Source organism: Anolis carolinensis, chromosome 3 (assembly GCF_035594765.1).
Source record: "Anolis carolinensis isolate JA03-04 chromosome 3, rAnoCar3.1.pri, whole genome shotgun sequence".
Lineage (NCBI taxonomy): Eukaryota > Metazoa > Chordata > Lepidosauria > Squamata > Dactyloidae > Anolis > Anolis carolinensis.
In genome coordinates this window covers 185505221-185531006 of record NC_085843.1, presented here as the reverse complement: position 1 = coordinate 185531006, position 25786 = coordinate 185505221, and the positions used below count along the sequence as shown (strand labels likewise).

At 42.0% G+C, this 25786-nt stretch overlaps 1 protein-coding gene across 2 annotated transcripts in view; it reads right to left on the bottom strand.

Moving 5' to 3' along the window:
* myoz1 (myozenin 1) overlaps positions 1-16291 on the bottom strand; it is a 57310-nt gene extending 41019 nt beyond the window's left edge. The window contains exons 1-2 of one of the 2 annotated variants that reach the window (XM_008114247.3): positions 16081-16291; positions 3977-4069 (exon numbers count right to left, since the gene is read on the bottom strand). In XM_008114247.3, coding sequence (XP_008112454.2) covers positions 3977-4052 — 76 coding nt within the window. In that variant the 5' untranslated portion in view covers positions 4053-4069; positions 16081-16291. The remainder of the gene's footprint in view (positions 1-3976; positions 4070-16080) is intronic. The other variant, XM_008114248.3, reaches the window with a different exon arrangement.
* Positions 16292-25786: the final 9495 nt, after the last annotated feature.

The window sequence follows — 25786 nt, the reverse complement described above, 5'->3', positions numbered from 1 at the left end:
ACCGACTTCGAGGAGCCAAGGTCTACACCAAGCTGGATCTTCGGGGGGCTTATAATCTAGTTCGCATCAGAGAAGGGGACGAGTGGAAGACCGCCTTCCAGACTAAATTCGGATTATTCGAGTCCCGAGTTATGAATTTCGGTTTATGCGGAGCTCCCGCAACGTTCCAGCATTTTGTCAACGATATTTTTCAGGACTATCTAGACAGATTCTTGATAATCTACCTGGACGATTTTTTGGTGTTTTCCAGATCACAATCAGAACATGAGAACCACGTCAAAATGGTGTTGCAACGACTGCGGGATCATGGACTTTATGCCAAACTAGAAAAATGCGCTTTTGATCTACAAGAGGTAGATTTCCTTGGCTACCGCATCTCGCCTCTAGGGCTTTCCATGGATCCAGCCAAAGTTTCAGCAGTATTGGAATGGCGGGCGCCAACTAACAAGAAAGAGGTGCAGCGTTTCTTGGGGTTCGCGAACTACTACCGCAAGTTCATTCCAGATTTTGCCCGCTGGTCCGACCCCATCACTAGCTGCATCCGTGGAAAGCAGCCTTTCCGCTGGACTGATCAAGCAGAGAAAGGGTTCCAGCAACTGAAGAAACTATTCACCTCCCAGCCAATTCTACAGCACCCAAATCCTGGAACCCCTTTTGTGGTGCAAGCGGACGCCTCTGATGTGGCAATTGGGGCTGTACTCTTACAACCGGTGGGAGATCACCTCCACCCCTGTGCCTTTTATTCTCGTCAACTAACCACACCAGAGAGGAATTACACCATTTGGGAAAAAGAACTACTGGCCATAAAGGCAGCCTTTGAAACTTGGAGACATTGGCTAGAAGGGGCCAAATTCCCCATTGAAGTTCACACTGATCATCGTAATCTAGAACATCTAAGAACTGCCCGCAAACTAAATCAGAGGCAGCAACGTTGGGCTTTATTCTTTGAACGTTTCAACTTCCAGATCCATTATGTGACCCCAGCTCAAACCAAGCAAGCAGACGCCCTGTCACGTAAACCGGAATACGCTGCAGGACGCAAGGAGACCTTTGAATCCCAACTGCTACAACCTGAGAACTTTGCCACGCTCACAGTGGGGAACACCAAATCCAGTCCCATTGGTTCAACTTCCCCTACTCCAGGACCCATCTGTGCTCAAGAAATCAGGGCTAGTCAGCAAGCAGATGCCTGGGCACAGGACCAACTTCGCCAAGGTCTGCATTTTCCCTTTTCGCTTAAAGATGGGCTGCTCTGCTATAGAAATCATGTTTATATCCCACCCGGACCGGGCAGGGAAAAAGCGCTTCGTCTGTGTCATGACTGCAAACCAGCAGGACACTTCGGACTATTTAAAACCATGCATTTGATCCTAAGAGATTTTTGGTGGCCCAAGATCCGCAAGGATGTGGAAAAATATGTCAACACCTGCCCAGTATGCCAGCGCTCCAAGATACGAAGGGAGAAGCCCTCAGGGCTTTTGCACCCCCTTCCTACCCCATCTCGCCCATGGGAAATAATTTCCGCGGATTTCATCACTGACCTACCACCTTCCTGTGGATTCACCACGATCTTAGTGGTGGTGGACCTATTCACCAAGTTAGCCCATTTCATTCCCTGCGAAGGCCTCCCCACGGCCAAAGAAACTGCGGATCTATTTCTTCAGCATGTTTTCAGACTACATGGATTGCCCAAGAGTTTAGTCACAGACCGTGGATCTCAATTCACCTCTCGTTTTTGGAAGGCACTACAAAAACTACTGGGCATAGACTCTCGCTTATCTTCAGCTCATCATCCCCAAACAGATGGGCAAACGGAGCGCACCAATGCCACTTTGGAGCAGTATCTTCGCTGTTATGTAAACTACCAACAGGACAATTGGGCTTCTCTGTTACCACTGTCTGAGTTTGCCTACAATAATGGAGTTCAAGCTTCTACAAAAGAAACGCCGTTCTTTGCAAACTACGGTTTCCATCCACGTTTCTTTCCCCCTGTCATTGAAACTTCAGAAGTTCCCGCAGCAGAGGATTGGCTGCAGGAACTCACAGCGGTGCAACAACTTTTGCTCCAGCAACTGGACCAAGCCAAGGAGGACTATAAACGCCACGCTGACAAACACCGCCAGCCGGGCCCCGAAATCAAGGTAGGAGATCGGGTTTTTCTGTCCACTCGCTTTCTGCCCTCCCACCGCCCATGCCGGAAGTTAGATGCCCGCTTCATTGGCCCCTATCCAGTGGTGGCGCAATTAAACCCCGTGACTTTCAAACTCCAACTTCCGCGTTCAATGCGCATTCACCCAGTGTTTCACCGTTCCCTGCTCCTTCCGGCGGATGGTGTGCGTCCTGATACAGACCAACCGGCCCCCCCTCCTGTTTTGATGAATGGGGAGGAGGAGTTCGAGGTTGAGGACATTTTGGATTCTCGCTTTCATCGCCGCCGCCTACAATATCTCATTGACTGGGTGGGTTTTGGGCCTGAGGAACGCTCTTGGGAAGACGCCTCCACAGTTCATGCTCCTGATCTAACCCGTCGCTTCCATCTGACCTATCCCACCAAACCGCGACCTCGCGCCTCGGGGAGAGGACCCCAGGTTGGGAGGGGCCCTGAGGAGGGGGATAGTGTGATGAACCATGGGCCTTGTAGTCCTGCTCAGGACATTGTAATCCCTGATGAAGATGAAAACTTGGGTTTTTTACCTTCTCAGTCTGAACTGGATTCCTCTCAGCCAGATCTTTCCCAGGCAGATCTGGAAACCTTGCACCTGCAAGAAAGTTGTGCCCCAGAAGTATGTCAAACAACCCCAGAGCCTACTTCTCCCGTGTTCTTGCGCCGGGAGTTTTGTAAACAACAGAGAAGTTTGGATTCAGCTTCGCGCAGGAGTGCGAGGATAGCAGCTAAGAATGTTGCCAATTAACATTGGTTCTCGTGAGAATCTTTAAGGAGTTTAACATCTGGTCTCAGAGTTTAGCTTTCGTTTCTGATTCCCAGAGAACCGCTTTGGTGAGAAAGTTGGACTCTATATAGGTGTTTTGCCCGCGTAGCAACTCCGCGGAGTCAATTCGTCAGCCTACGGAGCGAGTTGTGTCTGGACAGCGCGCTCCGATTCAAGCCTCGTTTCAGCTCAAGCCTTGCCTTGCTATCCAGCCTTCGCCTTGCTTCCCAGCCTTTGTTTACCGACGGACTTTGCCTTGTTTCCCAGGACTAATCCTTGCCTTGTTTCACGGATTTTACCAAGTTATTCCACGGACCTTGTTCTTGTTCTTAGTTACCTTGTTCCACGTTCAAGCCTTGTTTCAAGTATCGAGTTATTTCCTAGCCACGCTCAAGTTTTATGGACTAAAGGACCTTGTCATCTCCCCTCACTTTGCTTGGCAAAGTGAGTGTTTCGGTTATTGGATTACAACTTTGGACCTTAATATTTCTTATTGGACATTGCTTTTTTGGACTAATTCTGACCTTTCCTGAAGGGTCTAATTCTGGACTATTTTCTATACTTGTTTTTATTAACTTTATATATTCCTTCAATAAAGATATTAGTTAGATTCTGGCCTCTGTGTATGGTTATTGGTGCCTCTGCCGCCTGGGTCGTGACAGCAGTGGCAATAAGCAATAAAAGTGCCCCAAACTTTTTCCAGACCACTCTTCTAATTTCTGTGGTTCCAATTTACGCAAACTACATATGGTTGATCATTATGTACAGTTGACCATTTGATCAGTCATTTGACTCTCTCATTGTCTTGAAAAGCAGGCGCCTGATGTCTATACAGACTATGTTTTGACCATCATCTTCCTCCTCTCCACTTCTGTGCTTTGTCAACAGCCATGCACTGTGCTACACAGTATGTCAAGTTGACTTCCCACTTCATGAAAAAGGTCTTTTATTTCTTAGTATAGCAATCAATAGGCAATATATGCTGCCTGGGGATGAAAAGCTGGGACAGGTGTTTGTTTCTATGTGCATGCATGTATATATCTTACCTTCTTGGGTTAGTTCTAAAATGAGTTTAGTAGGTTTTCTCTTCTTGTGGGGAGCTGGGGTTCCTGCAAGAGGCATGCTGTTCGAGGGATTTTCTGTGTGGGAATGGAATGGTGGAAATGAATTCTTGTTCATGTTAGGCATTAAGCTTCTGCCTGTTATTTTAATGACAAGAGCAAGAAAATTTCTTTTTGTACCCTTCTCATTCTGATGCCAGCGAACTTCATCTTTTGAGGCAGAAACGTAATCCACATAGGTGCTAACCATCATTCTATGTTCTCCTCCATGCAAAAATAACACAGCCAAAAGAAACCCCAGGAATACTTAAGAGCTAACTATCACACTGTGGTTTTAAAATGGTTTTTAATAGCTGTAATATTTTAACTATTTATTTTAGCAGTCTTAAGTTTAATTCTATTTTAGTGTGAATATGTTGTAGGTTTTAAATTGTACATGGTATGGTTTTTAGCAGTGTTGGCCACTCTCAAGCCCCATCTGTAAAATCCAGAATGATGTATGTTATAAATGAAAATGCACAGTCCTAATGCACACTGCAATGCACATCCACATGGATAATACATATTTTTTAAAAATCAGGAGAAAGTCCAAAATCTGCAATATAATATGCTGCAACGGATCAGTGCATGAATGCTGCAGAACCTAAATCCGGGATGAATATGCACAGGACTCATGTAAACATTTGGATAACTGAATATGGCACTCTCAGGAATGTAAACAAACATCTTTTCTCTCACTCCCTGAGAAGAAATCACTTCCCCCTTTTTATTTTTGAGTTTGAAGATGAGAACCATTGCTAATTCTCATTGAATATGCTATTGCAATTCCGCACATTGCTCCAAATGGAATAAGAAAAAAAATTGTTGTTCATAGAATCATAGAATAGTAGAATTGGAAGAGACCTCATGGGCCATCTAGTCCAACCCCCTGCTAAGAAGCAGGAAATCGCATTCAAAGCACCCCCGACAGATGGCCATCCAGCCTCTGCTTAAAAGCCTCCAAAGAAGGAGCCTCCACCACAGCCCGGGGGAGAGAGTTCCACTGTCGAACAGTCCTCACAGTGAGGAAGTTCTTCCGGATGTTCAGGTGGAATCTCCTTTCCTGTAGTTTGAAGCCATTGTTGGATCGATTAGGCATGAAGGGAGTTCTGTGGATGTCACAGGAGTCTTTTCATGGTTCCCAGGGTGTATATGGAGATTTTCCAAAGTGGAACCAGATTTCTTTAATCCACATTCTGATCCGGGTTATGTGCCTGTGTAGAAAGCAGCCTCAGTCTCTTTTAAGAGAGTAAAAGAGGATTATTATTATTATTATTATTATTATTATTATTATTATTATTATTATTATTATTGCAAGTGCATTCCATTTTCTCTGGGTATTTTGCAATTTTGATCACTTTTAAAATCTTTCCACCACCAATCGCAATTGCTTGGTTTGTACTCAGCTGCTGAATATATGTGGGATAAGTTTGAAGAGTCATAGGTAGGTAGGGCTAGAACATTTTTGGCTGGTTGTACAGAAAAAGGAATCATGCTTGTAAAGCAACAGTGGTATGTGTGTGAGGAAATCCTTATCAAAATCATTATTTTGTAATCTACAGCATTATACCAAATATGAATGGTGAAAAACAAACTTTAGAATTGTTATGCTCTTTCTTGTTTTGTTTCCATTGACCTTATAGTCCTCTCCTTTTATTTTATAGACTGTGTGTGCATACTAGCCACAATGGGAAAGTAACTTGCCCAAGAAACTAAGTACAAAAGGCACAAATTAAGCTATGACTCTAACTTCAATCCACCCATTTTAACTCACATTTGGACGAGAAATCTAGGACACCAGGTTTCAAATTCCTATCCAGCCATCAAAACCCAATTGGTGATCTTGGGCAAGTCATAATCCCTCAGTCTTAAGAGAAAGGCAACAACAAATCCCTCTGAACAAATGTTACCAAGAAAACCCTGTGATAGGGTGGCTTTAAATCAGAACTGATTTCTAGGCACAGAGCTACGACAAAGGGCTGATTTAATAAAAAGTGAACCAGTGAGTCTAAGAAACAAATATTTGCTAGAGATCATCTCTCTTGCCCCACTCCCATATTCATACTTTGCAGTGCCTCCCACCATTTCTTCTTCCCTTGCTTCCTTTCTAAGATGGCAGTCCTCCATGCACATCTATGTGGGAGTGTGTAAAGATGTCAGAAAGGGGGGAATCCTTTTGAATTCCACCTCTGCCACCAATTGTAAAGAAGGGTGATGTTTTTATTAAATTATATTATATATATAACTATATCCGCTGCCACCAGTTATTAAAGATGTTTTTATTTAAAAGCTGTCACCAAATGTCAATGGGATTATCCATTCTTGCCACCACTACAGGAATACGTAGCCACTAGCTACTTAGAGAGGAGACTTTTAAATCTTTATTTTTCTTCTTTCTTGTTTGCTTCAGATAGTAATGTAGATTTCAGAGACTGAGATGTTAAAAAGAAGAATAACACGTTTATTCAGGCACAAGCTTAATAGTTACAATAACTTTTCTTCTTGTTTGAGGCAGATTAACAGTTGCAAAGCTATATTGAGGTGTTTCAAACTTTAAAATACTACTTCCTCCTTTCTTCTGCCTTTAAACTTGCAGTCACCCTGTGAATTACAATCACAGCCTATCTGTTCCTTATCTGGAAACAGGTTACCTTAAAATAAGTCACCAAACTTATTTTTAAAATGACTCAAACTCTTGAGTCTCCCTGATCTCCTCAACTGAGAATCAGACTTCCCTAATGGTTCTCTGACCACCGACTGAGTTTCCGAATCTGCAAAAAGTTTTGCGTTGTCAGTGGGTCCTGGGTAGTGATTAGGCTTTCCCATATAATACAGGTCCCAACGTTCAAAACCCACTTACTTCTTCCACTTCATGAACCACTTAAAGTCAAATAGGCACCAAGAATCCCCTGGGCACAATGGCATTTTCATAAGTGGTGCGAGCTCAATCCTCTGTATCTCCACATCATCTTCCTTGGTGTATTTAGGAAACCTCTTTAAGGCTAAATCACTAGGATTAATAATGGGATTCCCTGGTTGTGCCACTACAGAAGGCTGAGAGAGTCTTTCCAAATCGATCTCCATCTTTCTCAGTTCTGCCTGTTTCTGTCTCTCTCTATCCTCCATTTCCAATTTCTTCAACTCCAGTTGATATTTCAATGTCGTTTCTGACATGGTGGTTTGTTCAGAATCTGAACTCTCTTCCCCTTGATATACTTCTGTTCCATCTGCTACCTCTTTCTGTCTTTTGGTGGCCATTTCCTACAAATTTTACCTCACAGTTTTTTCCTATGAGCGATCTGAGGCACCAAATTGGGGGTGTTACATGAAGTATCCCACCACTTGTCGCCAATTTGAGGTTCTTCTAGGCATGGGGAATCTTTTTGAATCCCACCACTGCCACCAATTTGAGGAGAACTCAGGCAGGGGGGAATCTTGAAATCCCATCTCTGATATGGTGGTCTTTTCCTCCAAATGGCAGTTGGCTCCGCCCTCGTTACTATGGCAACCTGCCTCAGAATGCTGAGTTGGCTACCATCCCCCACGCACTGGTGACTCTAATACTTACCCTTTTAAACATAGTTAAACATGACTTTTAAAACGCAGTTAAACATGACATCTGTAAACTAAAATTCATACTTCTTTACAGAGTGAATCCTCAGTCTTCCTATATATTAAGTATATACTTGTTTATAGAATCATAGAATCATAGAATAGTAGAGTTGGAAGAGACCTCATGGGCCATCCAGTCCAACCCACTGCCAAGAAGCAGGAAATCGCATTCAAAGCACCCCCGACAGATGGCCATCCAGCCTCTGCTTAAAAGCCTCCAAAGAAGGAGCCTCCACCACAGTCCGGGGCAGAGAGTTCCACTGCCGAACAGCCCTCACTGTGAGGAAGTTCTTCCTGATGTTCAGGTAGAATCTCCTTTCCTGTAGTTTGAAGCCATTGTTCCACATCCTAGTCTGCAGGGCAGCAGAAAACAAGCTTGCTCCCTCCTCCCTATGACTTCCCTTCACATATTTGTACATGGCTATCATGTCTCCTCACATCCTTCTCTTCTGCAGGCTAAACATGCCTAGTTCTTTAAGCCGCTCCTCATAGGGCCTGTTCTCCAGACGCTTAATCATTTTAGTCGCCCTCCTCTGGACGCTTTCCAGCTTGTCAACATCTCCCTTCAACTGCGGTACCCAAAATTGGACACAGTATTCCAGGTGTGGTCTGACCAAGGCAGAATAGAGAGGGAGCATGACTTGGCTTTCTTAGCAGCCACATCACATTGCTGCTCTTGTTTAACTTGTTGTCCACGAGGACTCCAAGGTCTTTTTCACATGTACTGCTGTCTAGCCAGGCGTCCCCCATTCTGTATCTTTGCATTCCATTTTTTCTGCCGAAGTGAAGGATTTTGCATTTGTCCCTGTTGAACTTCATTTTGTTAGTTTCGGCCCATCTCTTTAGTCTGTTAAGATCGTTTTGAATTCTGCTCCTTTCTTCTGGAGTGTTAGCTCTCCCTCCCAGTTTGGTGTCATCTGCAAACTTGATGATCGTGCCTTCGTCTAAATCGTTAATAAAGATGTTAAACAGAACTGGGCCCAGGACGGAGCCCTGCGGCACTCCACTTGTCACTTCTTTCTATGATGAAGACGACGCATTGGTGAGCACCCTTTGGGTTCGTTTGCTTAGCCAATTACAGCTCCATCTAACTGTAGTTTTGTCTAGCCTACATTTTACTAGTTTGTTTGCCAGAAGGTCGTGGGGGACTTTGTCGAAGGCCTTACTGAAATCTAGGTATGCTACATCCACGGCATTCCCTATATCGACCCAACCCGTAACTCTATCGAAAAAAGAGATTGATGGACACATCCTGTGCCCCCTTCCATATAGCTGTATAAAATTCACATTGAACTGGATTATATGGCAGTGTGGACTCAGATTATCCATTTCAAAGCAGATATTGTGGATTATCTGTCTTGATATTCTGGGTTATATGGCTGTGTGGAAGAGCCCTCTCTCTCAGCTCCTAATACTTCCTCAAGTGAAACTGCTCTTACTATACTGGTACTACTGTCTGAATCAATAGAGCCAACCACACTGGAGATTGAGGCATGTTGGAGTCTGGGAAGAGGAGAAAAAACTCAGACTAGGAGCAATGCTATGGTCCTAGGGAGGAGGAATTTGCAAAAAGACAGGCGAGAACAAAGCTTGGGCTTATTTGTCAGGGAAGAAAAGAGAGGCTTAGATGATAGGGGTAGAAGTAGAGTTGCCAGAATGAAAACTGGAAACAGCTCCAATCATTTTAACAGTTGTTTGGAAGAGGGCAATTCAGCGGATAGTGTTTGGGTTGTTGTATGTCTTTCGGGCTGTGTGGCCATGTTCCAGAAGTATTCTCTCCTGACGTTTCGCCCACATCTATGGCAGGCATCTTCAGAGGCTGTGAGGCATGGATAGTGTTTTTTCCCTGGTTGCATGAAATTCCCTCTTCTTCACAACTGTTAAAAGTTACAGAAGCCCTCTCCAATGTTAAATTCAGCAACCTGGATAAAAGCTGAGGAAATAAGGGGGAGACAAAAGCAAGAAAGGATAGAGAAAGAGGGAAATTGTGTTTTCCCCCTCACATAACTCTTTCTTTTTCTTCTTCTCCCAGCCAACAGTTGTAAACAATACATTAAAAAATAGGGTCTTTCAGTGGTACTTTGTGCTTTTCCTGCATGGCAGAGAGTTGGACTAGATGGTCCATGTGGTCTCTTCCAACTCTACTATTCTATGAATGCCAATCAAGGCAGCCCGAAGTCCCCAGTTTTAGTGCTGTCAATTTGAATTGGGAAGGGGGCTACAGAACATCTGGAATATTCCCAAGGAACTCCCAGCACTTACAAGGACTTTTTATTTTCACTCTCCAGGTCAGTTTAAATTAAAGCAGTATTCCTCAAAATGAAATGTGCTGCGCATACTCATGTATAGGTCAACCTCATGGATAAGTCAAGGGCAGATTTTCTGGACCAAAATTATGGATTTTTATATGTTCTGCAGATACATCAAGGGTCATTCCATGGAGAGAGGAAATGCCAACTCAGGAAACCTGCCACCATTGCAATTTCCCTGCTCAGGCATTCAAAAATGGCATAAGCACTTTGCATTGTTTTAAACTTTGTATATTGTATTTTATGACTGTTTTAACTGTTTTAACGTTTTATTTCATTGTATATCAGTGTAACAGCATCAATTGCCACTTGTAAGCCGCCCTGAGTCCCCTCGGGTGAGAAGGGCGGGGTATAAATGATTGAAATAAATAAATAAATAAATAAAAAGCCCAGAAACAGGACCATGGTGGAGAGATGGAAAGGGTTCAGTGCTTTTTCTAAAGCTGCTCCCAGGATGGAGTTATATCTTGCTTCTCACCACTCTATTCACAGATTGTGGTGGATCCTTTTTAAATAAGAGTTTGTATACAGTACATATACTGACCTATGGATAAGTTAAACCAGTTTTTTTGGGGTTGATTTTCTGACTCAAATTTCTAGATTAATACATGAACATATAGGGTACCTCTACATCTTTCTGGTATCTCAGAGCTGCCTAAGATGATGGATGCAAAGAAAATGCAGCATCTGTTCCCAGGATAGCAGATGCAACAGAAATCAAGCAAAGGAAAGAGGAAAGCTAGCAATAAAAGAAAATGATCCTGATGCTTAACTAGTGTAGTATTGCTAAGATGCGTTGGTGCTTTGACTATAACTCCAGAATAAGATGTGTCTCAGTGGAAATTGGAAAAAGACCATTTCTAACACGAGCTGTGCCATGTGATTGCTGGGAGGGGAAGAAGAAGGAACACAAGAGAGAGGGAATAAAGGAACTCCGAGATATTTCAAGAAAATATTTGGATGCAAAGCCATGAAGGTTTTTGTTATAAATGCTTGCTAGGCAGAAGGTGCAATGTTATAAATGAAATAAATGATGTTCTTGCTTCCTTGGCACCAGAATGAAGCAATCTCCTTGAGTTCAAGGGGTCCATACTCCTGGCCTTCCTACATTTGACTTCACATAACTTCCCTGGCTCTGTGCCGGTCATCTACACATTAGAGGTTCCTGTTTGTACAGGGGAACTTTATGCATGCTGATCTCTAGTTTTAACTTGTGTGTACTGGAACTAGAACTGGGGCAACCTGAGAATCTTCAGTTTTTGTACGTAAGGATACAATAATGGCCTTAATCCTGTTAAACCCAACTGGAGTTAATACTTTAACTTCATGGGATTTGCCAATGTGATGACTTATCATTTAACAGTTGAATCAGTGGCTTTACTCTTGTTGGGACTAATCAAAAGGATGCCAGTCAACATGCACATTCTCTTTTCTAACATTTCAAACTTTAATTTCGAAGGCACTAAAACAGTGCTAGAAAATGTGTTGTCGAAGGCTTTCATGGCCGGGATCACAGGGTTGTTGTATGTCTTTCGGGCTGTGTGGCCATGTTCCAGAAGTATTCTCTCCTGACGTTTCGCCCACATCTATGGCAGACATCCTCAGAGGTTGTGAGGCAACCATATATGTGGGCAAAACGTCAGGAGAGAATACTTCTGGAACATGGCCACACAGCCCGAAAGACATATAACAACCCAGTGCTAGAAAAGACTATCCGAATTCATACCAGGGTGTGCTATTTTTAATATACTGAAAAAATGAGAAATGTTAATTTACATATTTATTATTTATTCAGATATATTTAGAACACCATGAGGCCTCTATATGCGCAATGGGCTGTGAATACAAAGTGTGAACTATTACTCCCTGTCTCACAGCTTTTGTGCAGAGACATGAACACTAAGTACATGCAGAGAAAAGAGAGCATAAGAGAAAACCAGGCATACATTTTAAAAAACTACAGTGCATGCATGGCAGTTTGGAGATGAGCCTAAAACACTGAGGGGTTCCCTGGGACCACAAATGGTGGTCATGAGCTACAGCTCTGTTGGGCCACGCCTTTAATGCAGCCAATGACTCCAGGATTTTTTTGACCAGTGTATTTTTATGACAAAGAAGAAACTAAATACACTGGTAGGAAAGACTATCCAAATGCCTACCAGCATCCTCCATAATTTCAAACCAGATGGAAAAGGTCAAGCACATATGAATGTTTTCCTTTATGTTACACTGATGAGAAAAAGACATCGAGTAGGACATCCCCGGGAGCCAACACTGTGCAGTGGTTTCAGTGTTCAACTATGGCTCTGGAGAATTCCTGCTCATCCATGGAAATCTACTAGGTGACCTTGGTCAAGTTACAATCTTTCAGTCTCAGAGAAAAGCAAGGGCAAAGTACCTCTGAACACGTCTTAACAAGAAAAACCCATGATAGTTTCATCTGAGAGTTGCTGTAAGTCAGAAACCTTTCGTAGCAATGTGTGTTTATCAGTGTTATTGTGTTCTTTTAGTGTTTATGTGACCTTGGGATTTGGGTGTCATGACTTTGTACTTATATAATATAGCTCAAATGCTTTGTAGTGGTGTGGTTTTATTGCTATACCATTGCTTTCTTGCTACAACTCCATAGGGCAAATTAGGTAAAGAGGCCAATAATGAGCCATCGAGTACCAATAGAGCTGCTTTACTAAACAGGGGCTTTAACCTCCAAAAGGCAAATCAGATTTGTCCCAGGAAGGTTGTCATCAGGATCAACTGTAGTCTTATTGTTATTTGTTCACTTGCGAGGAGCTATGTTGAGTCGAGGTAAGACTTTTATCTCATTCTTTCATTTACAGCTTCTATAAAATATATTGATATATTTATTTATTTATTTACAGCATTTATATTCCGCCCTTCTCACCCCAAAGGGGACTCAGGGCGGATCACATTACACATATAGGCAAACATTCAATGCCTTTTAACATAGAACAAAGACAAGACAAACACAGGCTCCGAGCGGGCCTCGAAGTCATGACCTCCTGGTCAGAGTGATTCATTGCAGCTGGTTGCAGCTGGCTTGTGCCACAGCCCGGGCATATATATGTATTACTTTTTAGACCCTTACTTCCCTAAGCAATATCATAGGGAATCTAATTTCTTTTTAATAGACTCAATAAATCATAACGCCCCTTCCTTATCTTAGACAGTCTATGTGGGAATGGGAGGTATTTTTAGAGAAACCCGCCAGAGAGGTTCCAAGTTTTACTTTCTTACCTAACAATCTATATTTAGCATCCAGAACATGTCTCTGACATTTCCCTATGTCTCTGGTACCCACACTTCTACAGGTCCCTTAGCTCTGATCCCTATAAGGCTGGCTAGGTGTCTGAAGACACTGGGCAGCTTTTGCATGGAGGCAACGCTCCTAGTAGTCCTTCCAGCCATCACAAACCAAGCAGCCCATATTTTACTATCTCTATGCTCTATTAAAGAGTATGATCCCCTTCCATAGCTAAAACAGTATATACATGGACAGTTGAGTGTCACATAAAGGGGTATTTCTGCCATTTGAAGTAAGAACATTGCTACCCAAAATTTCATGAATCTCAGAAAATCTCACTGGAAACCTCTCATGTTTCTCAGAATCAAATAAATGCAGAGTGGTACTTGCCTTTACTATCTCAGACACTTTCAGTTCAGTATAATATATATATATATATATATATATATATATATATATATATATATATATATTCTCAACCCTAGGCTTTTTAGGACCACAGGGTACTTGAGACAGTTGATATGGAGATATCTAAGTATGTTGTCCTTTCATATAAGGCAAGTAAGGGCAATAAGCATCTGATTCTTGCTTCTTTCTACCAAATGCTGAGCGAAGGAATTCAGCAGAACGGTTTGCTGGCTTGATTTTCTACCTGGAAGCAAGGCTAAGGCTGGGGATGAGGATGTCATTGTGCTTCCAGGTTAGCATCCACAATTTGTTTAAAAGATTTGGCATTTGTGTGCCAAATTTTAACTACAGAAAAAGAGATCATACATCCCTGACAAGATGTACAAATAGAATGTAAGCATCCTAGAAACTGATTGCTCCTTCTATTTAAAGCAGAAGGGAAAGTCAGCGAGCTGGACATCTAAATTCTGTAGTTTCTGCCATCTGTTCTCCAGACTCCGATTAGAAGTAGAGAACTACAGGCATTACACTGAGAGGATTTGTGAAATGTATCAATTACAAACAAGATTTTGCTTTCATTATCCTTAGATTTCAAGGGCAGAGGAGAGAGTATTATTCTTGTCTCAGAAGAGAAACATAACATTTCACAGTAATTTCTGATCCAAGCACAAGAGTTCAGATTGGGTTAGAGACTCTCCGTCCAAAATTAAACCATTATTATAGTATTTTCATTCTATCTGGAGCAGTTTAAGAGATGAGATATGAAAGCTGACCTTTAGCGTTACCACCTTAGCCGGAGCAAATGAGGTCCCTGCAGTTAAATAAAATCCCTTCTGCTTATACCATTCAGGAGAGAATCTGTGTGTGTTCAGAAAACAGAAAATCTGCTGGGGGGAAAAACAGGGCAAGCTGCAGATTGAGTACAGAAATTACAGTAAATGTCTGTGCTTAGGAAAGACAATTGTAAAAGTAAATTATTGATAGATTATTGATGTCCAATGTTTCCTTTCTAAGCAAGATGCCTTGAGTTCCATTGTCATACAATTGCCAGGAGTCTATTTGCAATTTTTTTTCCGTGTCAGGAGCAACCGGAGTTGTTTTTGGAGTGAGAGAATTGGCCGTCTGCAAGGACGTTGCCCAGGGGATGCCTGGATGTTTTTGATGTTTTACCATCCTTGTGGGGGGCTTCTCTTATGTCCCCGCATGGAGCTGGAGCTGATAGAGGGAGCTCATCTGCGCTCTTCCCGGGTGGGATTCGAACCTGGCAGGCTTCAGGTCAGCAACCCAACCTTCAAGTCACAAGGCTTTTATCCCCTAGGCCACCGGAGGCTCCTTATTTGATTTTCTATTTGCAAATCAGGGACACAAAGTGGACTAATAAAATTCCACACATGAATTATTTCTCAAGAGCCTGGGCACCTGCTCTAGATGTAGATAAAAGAAATTGAATTGGTTGACATGGTACTGGTAGCAGTGCACTATGAATGGCAAAGGTTTTCTGCTTTGCTGGTGGGATATATTAGGAGGCAGGAGAATATGACAGAATATACTTAGTCTATCTTGTGAGATATACTTAGGTATGTCCAAGAGGAAGAGATGATTTATTCATATGTCTAAAAAAGAAATTAAAAAAATTCCAAAAGCCCAGGTCAGCAACATGGGCATTTCAGTGTTGAAGCTTTCAACATTGGCAGTAAAAATATTTTGATGGCATCCTTTCAGAATACCTAATCTATGCTGTGTCTTTAACTGAAGAAGGGAGTAAAAGAAATCAGTTTTTTTCTGTCGCTTTGGCTACAATATAGATGGGATCCGCATGTATCACATTTTTAATTGCTGAACCATATACAGTAGAGTCTCACTTATCCAACACTTGCTTATCCAACATTCTGGATTATCCAACACATTTTTGGAGTCAATGTTTTCAATACATCATGATATTTTGGTGCTAAATTCATAAATACAGTAATTACTACATAGCATTACTGCGTACTGAACTACTTTTTCTGTCAAATTTTTTGTATAACATGATGTTTTGGTGCTTAATTTGTAAAATCATAACCTAATTTGATGTTTAATAGGCTTTTCCTTAATGCCTCCTTATTATCCAACATATTTGCTTATCCAACATTCTGCCTGCCCATTTATGTTGGATAAGTGAGACTCTACTGTATATTTATACAAATTGGTAATTCAAGCTACAACCCCCGCGCCCCCATTTGGACTTGGACCTCAGTGACAGAGCAGAGGGAAAAGAGTCAAAGGGCTAAAACCTCCTTATTTGTCTTGAGAGTCAGAAAAGATAGGAAGCATGACAGTTGTTAGGCATTTCTTTAAGGCATTACCTATTTTGGCCCCTTTATTCTTTATCCCACAAAAGGCGACTTGCAACAGTGCCACATGGACTCTCCACGGTTGTTCCTGTCTCTCTCTTAAAGTCATGACTAGGAGGAACTCACCTTAGACACACATACACAGACCGCTCCACGGAGCCTCCAGCAGCAAGAACAAGGCTTGGTGTCTCTGGTCCTCCTTTGGGTAGTTTTGCAGGAGGTTCAGTGGCTCTTGACCCCCCCTGACTATTGGGGCCCTCACCCACACACTCGCTGCTCAGGGTCTGCACAGCACAAAGTGCTGATGTGGAGTGCTGTGAATTTGACTCTTGGAGACTCTGGTCACACAGGCATCCTTGAGTTATTAATAGTCAATGGGATCTCGGAGTCCAAGGGTCTCAGATAGCACCAGCACAGGCAAGGCTGGGAAGGGGGAAAAGTGCACCTCAGCACTCCTGCAGCCCCCACTTCGACCTGAGACCAGGTGCTAAGAAGGGGCTGGGTCTCTTCATCCTTCGAACGGTGGTCTCTCTGTGCAGCCATCTTCGTGGCTGTGTAAGGATTGTGAAAATCACATATGTCTGAATCATCCATGTAAATATATTTCACACTAGGCTATGGAGGCAGAAACAGCAGCACGGCAGGTAAGGTAAAGTTAAAGGTTTCCCCGGACGTTAAGTCCAGTCGTGTTCGACTCTGGGGGTTGGTGCTCATATCCATTTCTAAGCCGAAGAGCCGGCGTTGTCCATAGACATCTCCAGGTCATGTGGCCGGCATGACTGCATGGAGCGCCGTTACCTTCCCGCCGGAGCAGTACCTATTGATCTACTCACATTTGCATGTTTTCGAACTGCTAGGTAGGCAGGAGCTGGGGCTAACAGCGGGCGCTCATTCCGCTCCCCGGATTCGAACCTGAGACCTTTTGGTCCGTAAGTTCAGCAGCTCAACGCTTTAACACACTGTGCCACCAGGGGCGCCCAGCACGGCAGGAAGTTCTGTGGAATTTGGAAGCAATGAAAGATGAAAGCACATCAAAAGGTTTTGAGAGGAGGCAAACACAAAGAACCAACACAATTGCAATTGTCAAGGTGGCTCCATATATTATTCTGTCACTGGAGGTGGATATGATTATTCTAGTTTATATATAAAAGAGAAAGAAAATAACAAGGACAGGAGAGGGAGAAAATAAATCAGTGTTGCAGCACCTTTAAGTACCTCATCACATGGGGCTTTTGCCCCGTCATAAGATGCTTTCAACACGGAGCCAGTACGGAGCCTACCGGAGCCCATCACATGATGTAGGGCTACTTCTGGCGGGGCTCCGTGCCAGCTCTGTATTGAAAGCATGCTGGGAGGAAGAATTCAGAACACGGGTAACTGCCTGTGTTCTGATTGAGTAAGCCTGGGACAGCGGGGGAGGAAGCCGGACAGCAACAGCTCCCCCCATATGATGGAGAACGTGGCTATGTGGGTGATGTGGGGTGCGGAGCAACAGTTTCCTCCGCTGCTCACAGATTCCCCAATATCACCTGGCTTCAGGACTTCAATGTGATGAGGTCCTACGATGAACTGGCTTTTATTTTAGCATGAGCTTTTGTACTTCAAATTCAGTAAATAGACACTTCACACTTCAATTTGCATACTTTTATGAACATGTAAGGTAAAGGTAAAGGTTTTCCCCTGACGTTAAGTCCAGTTGTGACTGACTCTGGGGGTTGGTGATCATCTCCATTTCTAAGCCGAAGAGCCGGCGTTGTCCATAGACACCTCCAAAGTCATGTGGCTGGAATGACTGCATAGAGCGCAGTTACCTTCCCGCCGGAGTGGTACCTATTGATCTACTCACATTTGCATGTTTTCGAACTGCTAGGTTGGCAGGAGCTGGGGCTAACAACGGGTGTTCATTCCGCTCCCGGGATTTGAACCTGGGACCTTTGGTCCGCAAGTTCAGCAGCTCAGCGCTTTAACACACTGTGCCACCAGAGGTATACACACACACACACACACACATCTATATATATAAAAGGGTAATGACGTTTCAGCCTAGGACAAAACAACAAAACTGCACATCCCAGAAACACTAAACTTGGCAGCACAACCACTCATCCATGCCTCTACGTTCATACAACAAACAGCTCCAGCTACTCCAGAAAACGGCCAGGCTTTGAGGCTGCAAGGCTATTCACTGCTATTCCACCTGGCCAACAAAGAATTCTCATAAGCCACAGCAACGCGTGGCCGGGCAAAGCTAGTATATATATATATATATACACATGAGTGTATATTTTTTTCAAAAAGCTTAAATTCCATTTCAATAACATCTAATTGTAAATTGTAGACTAAGTCACAAACTGATCCAAAGAGAATTGAATAGAACACAGAAGTGTTACTTTAGGACTATAACTTCCAAAGTCCACAACCAGTGTAATCAAAACAAGTCACATTCTAAACTCTGAGAAGGAAAAGGGACTGTGGGTATTAAACGAAACAAAGGGAAACAAGAATTTGGAGACACTTGAATTGGCAAGCAAAAAAAAAACAACCAAAAAAACAACAAGATTGAACATTATAAAATGGAAAGGGGGGAGAAGGGCTGCCAGGGAGTTGGTCTTTCTTTGCTCTTCTAGGTTTTTGGGCTTTAGTTCCCACAATTCCTAACAGCTGGTAAGATGTCCTGGAGGACCAAAGGTTGGGAATTACTAATCTAGAAGAACTACAAGGGATTCTTGGTCAAGCTAGTGATTTTCTTGAGCAAGAGCCTGCTCCAATGTGACCCAAGTCTGGCTCCCCAGGTTTTGCTCTTAACTCCAAACTTTTACCCTGTTTCCCCTAAAATAAGACATCCCCAGAAAATAAGACCTAGTAGAGGTTTTGCTGAAATGCTAAATATAAGGCCTCCCCCGAAAGTAAGACCTAGCAAAATTTTTGTTTGGAAGCATGCCCGCCGAACAGAACACCAAAGATGCAGGATCGGTAAATGTACGTACCGTAGAGTGTTGGACATGGAATTAATGGTAGTAATAAGAAATTCTTGATAGGATTCACAGTTTGTCTGGTTATGCTGGTTTGTGATGACAACTAATGTACAGTATATACTAAATGTTCATTTTTTTGTTCAACAATTAATGTGAATTCTTCTTCATGGAAAAATAAGACATCCCCTGAAATTAGACCTAGAACATCTTTGGGAGCAAAAATTAATATAAGACACTGTCTTATTTTCAGGGAAACACGGTAGTACTTCACTGTTTAAATTCCAAAGGTGCATCAGTGGCTACAGCATAACTCAAAGTGAATGAACCAGGGCTAAAGCGCTCTCAATCCCTGTTCCTCACTACCACTCTATATGCAGAATTTAAATGTAAAATAAACGTAAGCACTAAGCAGTGCATTTATTAAACACATACATACATATCGTCAAGAGTCTGGAGAGATTTTTTTGCAGACAAAAGTATAGTGAATGTTATAGTGTTTTTATGACAAAACATTTTAAAAAGATATTACCTATCATTCTTTGGAAATAGACTAATGTTTGGATACACATGACGTTCTTACAAGAGTGAGCAAAGCTCCACTGCAAATGTCTGAATAGGGCATCTGTTTTCTACATGATGATGTAATATTGAGAAGAGCACCAACAATTCAAAGGCTTGGTTTCGTTTCACACCACTAGTGGATCTTTTGGATTACAATTTGTAACATGTTTAAGCTTTGCCGGTTTCTCTCAGCATGGCTGCATTGTGAGAGAGACTCTTTAAGCTTATACTGCCATGCATTTCAGTAGAGTTACATTCATGCCCCAGCATCACTTTCTGAATTCTGCTTTTGGCTTCTCTCATTATGAAAGGTGATACAGTAACCCTGCCACTCTGCATATGAATCTCTATGTACCCTCCCCAGGCCAGCAGAAGCTATTTTCACTCTGCCTGCCTGTATATACAAACCTCAAGGGAACACACGTTGTGGGTTGTGTGTGGCACTCTGCTTGGAGAGCTCCAGCAGTTAAGGTTTTGTGTGTGTTTCAGAGGCCAGACTTTGCCAGATTCTCAGTGATACCAGACTTAATATCATTGGTGCTAGCAGCTTTTTTAGAAAAGTATACCATGCAGGATTCTTGGCACTTCTTCATACATCCAAAGGCATGAACCCTGGCACACTCTGCCTAGACATATGTGTCAGCTCACATTCTTGTAGGATTTGGATTAAGATCATGGCTAACCGGATTATAATTGTTCTCTTTTAACTGTGATCATAACATCTAAGAACTGATTTATGTATTTATTACTAGGAAGCCTATTTCGGGAGGGAAAGACAACAGAAAGCAGCAAATGACACACAACGTAAGATGGGAGTTATTACAGCTATGGACAATCTTTGATGGTGTAGAAAAACTCTTTTCTTATCATTGGGCATCCCAGGATTTCAAAACAGCCATACGGGGAAGTTTATATCCATGATGCACAGGATTGACAATCACACAAAGTTATGTTCCCACTAATTACAACATAAAAGTATTGGTTTCAGTTAACTTAGCAATGTATTTCTCTGTCAAAGTAAAATCTGTAGTCATAAATTTCAAGATTTATAATCTTGTGCCTTGATGAAAATCTAATTTTTGGGTATGCATCAACAGTCCATTTCAACCACATCAAAACATATCGACAACTATCAAAGTAGCCTGAATCCCGGATTTGGTTAGATTTTATAGAATATCTATTCCTCTCATCATGCTATTTGTTTTTTAAGAACCCTCAAAACTCCATTTTTATTAAAGCACTTGACCTGGGAATTCTGTAAAACAAAAACACACATTCCAATAAGAGTTACACATTCAGAGAGTGTAAAGAAGTGTGTGTTTTATTTTGATTTATGGATGACATGTTTGTTTGATTTTGTTTTAGAAGTCATGTTTAGCTATGTTTAAAATGGGTAAGTATTATAGATGACAATACATGGGGAAAGGTAACCAGCTCAGCAGGTTGCCATAGCAACGGGGGCGGAGCCAACCGCCGTTTGGAGGGAATGTTCAAAAAAACAGTTTAGTGTGTGTTTTTTAGTCACAGGGAAAACACTGGTTCCAAGTTAGGAAAAACCAGGGAAACTCAGGTCTCTAGTTGTGTCAAATTAAGCAAGTTGGGTGACTTGTTTATATTTATTGTAGAGTCTGAGTAGTAAGGGGAAGTAATCCCGGTTAGATCCAAAGTGATCAGGTTTAGACTGCTCAAGGGAAAGGAGCAAGTATTTTGAAAGTGTATTCCTCATAAGTTATATTTGCAACAGATTAAGAAAATTTAACTCTGAGAAACAAATTGTAACCACTAAGCTCTGTACCTGAAATAAACTTGTTATCTTTCAACATCCAAGCCTCTGTCACACATATCCTAAACTTAAGTAACGTTACCATCAAAGTGAATTAAACAAAGAAAGATTAAAAAGAATAAATTATCCTCTGCCTGATATCTCCACAATTGGTGGCCACAGCTGAATAAAGCATATTTATATTGGTGGCAGCGAAGATAGTTAAATATATAATAACATAATTGGTTCAAAAGGATTCCTCCCTGCCTCAGTCCTTTACACAATTGGTGGCAGCGGTTTATATATATATATATATATATATATATATATATATATATATATAAAATTAGTTGATTAAAGTCATCATTGTTTTCTCCCTGTCACATCCTCTACCCCACATCTTTACAGAGAGCAATCTGCAGAAGGCCCAAAGACTGTACTGTATTCTAATCCAAATTTATTGACCTTCCCCTTAATCCTATATGATTTGCTAGGTTACAGAATTTGATGAATACCTAGCTATGTAACAGAAGAGCTAAGAAATCTTTTTACTGAATTGTGAAGCTGTGTAGTGGGACACGAAAGAGACACGATGCCAATGTGCACCATTGCACATCATACCCCAATGTACCTTGGATACTTTCCTGGCTTTGCTACGTAGTAATGCAATACTTGCCCTCTGCTGAATATGAATGTTACGCAATTGCAGAATTCTAATTCCCTCAAGATTAACAGAGCTTTTCTGCAATTTTCCTAGCTCTATACCATAATATCTGAAGACAGAATTAAACAGAAAACAAGACATATCGCTGTGGGTTATGGCTTTGCCAGTAGATGGGACTGTATGTCAAAGCCATCTTGCATCAGAGGAAGGCAATAGCAAACCCATGCTGGGCAAATCTTTCCAAGAAAACCCATTGTAAATTGGTAAAAAAACTTAATGGTGAAGAACAACAAAGGAGGAGAAGAAAGCCAGGATGATGTAGGGAATTGAATCAGGACTCTGGAGACCAGGCTTCAAAATCTCCTCTTCATGGAAAACGACTTTGGGCAAGTGGCCCTCTCTCAGCCTCAGAGGAAAGCAAAGACAAACACCTTCTGAATAAATCTTGCCAAGAAAACGCCATGATTGAGTTGCCTTGGGATTGGCACAAGTCACAAATGATTTGAAAGCGTGCCACAACAAAAGAAGGAGAAGTCGCATTCAGAGATCCAATCTTCACCTTTGCAAACTCACTTACCTGGCTGCCTTTCTGCATAACGGACAGATTGTTTGAGGTCCTGCAGTTCTTCTCACACGATATGATGTAATGGGACAGGATATATCTTTCCCTGCAATGTACCATGGATTGGCACTAAATTAATGTCAATTGGGTGCAGGTGTTTCTTTGATTTGCTAGGGAACCAGCAGGCAATGGCTCAGGAAGCGGCACTGGCCATATGAACATCGGCTTGAGGAACATTGTTCCAGACCAATGCTATTTAAAGTAGTGGATTGGGATGCTACATGAGCCATTGGCTACAAGTCCCTGGGAAAAATATACCTGCCAACCCCACAGTTTGAATGGCTTAAGGATTAATGCTCTGGCCTCAGAACATTTCTTACAGTCAATGGAATGGTCTCTTGAAATGGAAACTCACCTGAAAAGAGGAAAATGATAAACAGCAATGGCAGAAAGACTTTTTCTTGTTTGCGGCTTAGATCAATGTGCATAAGATACCTTTCCATTCTGTGGCTACAAACTCCAGAATCCACACCATCCGCAGTCCTGCTTTGCTCTTATCCAGAGTTAAATGGCTTGAGACGATATGTGGAGCAGAGACAACTCTGAACAATGCTGGTGTGGATATTTTTTCTTATAAAAAAACTTCTAAAAACTTTCTGTCTCATCCCCTCCCATCCTCTGCCTCAACTTCCTCTTTTTAATAAGTAATGATTCTTATTTCTTGATGACCTTGTCTTTTATTAGCCCCAGTAGGAGACATGTGCTCTTGTTGCATTGGTGATCTTGGTGGTTTTCCTGTGGTCGGTTGCTTGGCCATTGTGGGGCACAACACTGGCTTCGATAGGTCTGGTCCAGAAGTACCTCTCTTCCATCCTTATCTCCTTCTCCAGATGAGGACAATGGCCTTTTAAAGGCGGCTGTTTTCGTATCCAAAATCCCAAGGACAGCAGGGAGACTTACACTGGCTTCTTTTCAACGTCTTTCCTGCTTTTTAGAGAACAGTCCTTTATTTTAAATTCATCCTTACTTGTCATGGCCACAACCTTTGAAATCCTGGATTGTGTAGTTTAGTCACAGACTTAGGCCCCATCTGCATTGCGATATAATCAAGTTTCTTATTCCAGATATTCGGCTTTGAACTGGATTGTATGGCAGTTTAGATCCAGCCTTAAGAGTTCCCTCCCAGAGAGTTCTTGAATTGTAGAAAAGTTCCCTAGAGGGTTCTCTGGTGGAGAAATCAAAGTCCTCTGACAATCTACAACTCCAAGGATACTTTGGAAGGATTCCCTGACAAGTTCTTTATCTCGTGTGGATACCCATTGCTTCTCCATTCGAAGCATTTGCTCAAACCAAAAACGCTTTAAGATGACCTTAGTTACTCGATGCTGATGAGGAACTTCAGTTGCCTTGGGCTTGTCTGTAGAAGATGGGTCACAGAAAAGGCAGTAAAAGGAGACTTGCATGCAATTTGCTTGCTATAGAGAGAAACATTGTGTTTCTAATTAAGGGTTCATCTACACTAGAATTATTGCAGTTTGGCACCACTTGAACTGTCGTAGCTCAATGTTATGGAAGCATGGCAGTTCTATATAGCTTGGTGAAGCATCAGCAGAGAAGGCTAAAGAAGTTGTAAAACTATAACACACATGATTTTACAGCATTGAATCAGGAAAGTTAACGTGGTGTCAAGCCGCACTAAGTGTACGGTGAAGAGGCACTCTTAAATTGCAGTAACTATTTCTCAGGTACATAAAATCTTCCCCACAAGGTAGGAATTGCAGTTTCTGCGTCATCCTTGCGGTTGGAAATGGCCCTGAATGATCTGCCACATGATCACTTGACCCTATTTGCAAGAGCCACATGGTGAGAGATATGTATAGGGTCTCTGTGTGTACAGCAGATGATGGAGAAATAACACGGGAACTTGGTGGCTGCTTATGGATGGCTCAGGAAATCCAACAAGATTAGATGGACTCTGTATCTCTTGTCATGCTCCATGCTGTGGCTCAAAACCAGAATATAGTACAAACCATTGCAATTTGACTTACCACATCCAAAAAGAATTTTCTAGGATCTCAAGGAGGATTTGCAAGCTGCAGAGGCAACAACAGCCAGTGGAAGGGGTCAAGCACACTAGTCAATTGATTCACTGTCTCTATTCTGGAAATAGCTGCTTTAATATCCACATTTTCCCAAAAGCCTGTATTTGGTGACCAGCAATCATTGCCCTACTGGACATTAGGGGCTGGGCTGTGGCGCAGGCTGTTGAGCAGCTGCAATAAATCACTCTGACCATGAGGTCATGAGTTCGATGCCAGCCCGTGGCAGGGTGAGCACCCATCAATTAAAAATAAAAAATAGCCCCTGCTCGTTGCTGACCTAGCAACCCGAAAGATAGTTGCATCTATCAAGTAGGAAATAAGGTACCACTTATAAAAGTGGGGAGGCAAGTTTAACTAATTTACGACTTGGAATGAGGAAGTGCCGTCAGAGTGGATGATGAAGCAGCTGCTCCCCCCTGTGGCCAGAATCGAACATCCCCTCAGGAGAAGGTTAAATTGCCTCTGCGTCTGTTTGTCTCGGTCTCTGTTTGATGTGTTTATGGGCATTGAATGTTTGCCCTATGTGTGTATAATGTGATCCGCCCTGAGTTCCCTTTGGGGTGAGAAGGGCAGAATATAAATACTGTAAATAAATAAATTAGTGGAGCTCCCCCATTAAACTTAAGCTGGGGATCAACCAAGAAAAGTCATCTTTGTTTATCTCAAATGTGCAACAGCATTGGGTAGGTATACCCTATGGCAAATCAGTGCCCACTAGGGTGGGCCAAGGGGGACAGTTGCCATTTTGTAGGCAAGCAAGAAGTCTCATGCAAGGAGATACTCAATACTTATTTTCACAATACAAGGAGATGGTATTTTTTTAATCTTTATTCAAAGATTCAAAGTTTTATATAAAAAAAATGAAGAAAAGAAACATCTATATATATATATCTTGATAAGAAAATAGTATTTTTCCATCGAAAGTGGGGGAACATTTATTTTTGTTAGAAAGTAGGAAAAAAGAGTAGAGAGGAGAGAAAAAAAATAAGAAAAAATAAAGACTAATAAAAAAAATAGTGTTTTTATAAAAAAGAAAAAAAAGAACAAGAAAAATGTTGACTTCCATCTTCCTTTGGCTGGTTCTGCAAGAAAATTCTGAGAGTCCATCAAATCCATATCCCCTTCGTCCTCATCAGATTCTAAGATTGAATTTATTCAGCAGATGGGATTAAATTTCATTTGTTTTAAATAGTCCTTTACCAGGTC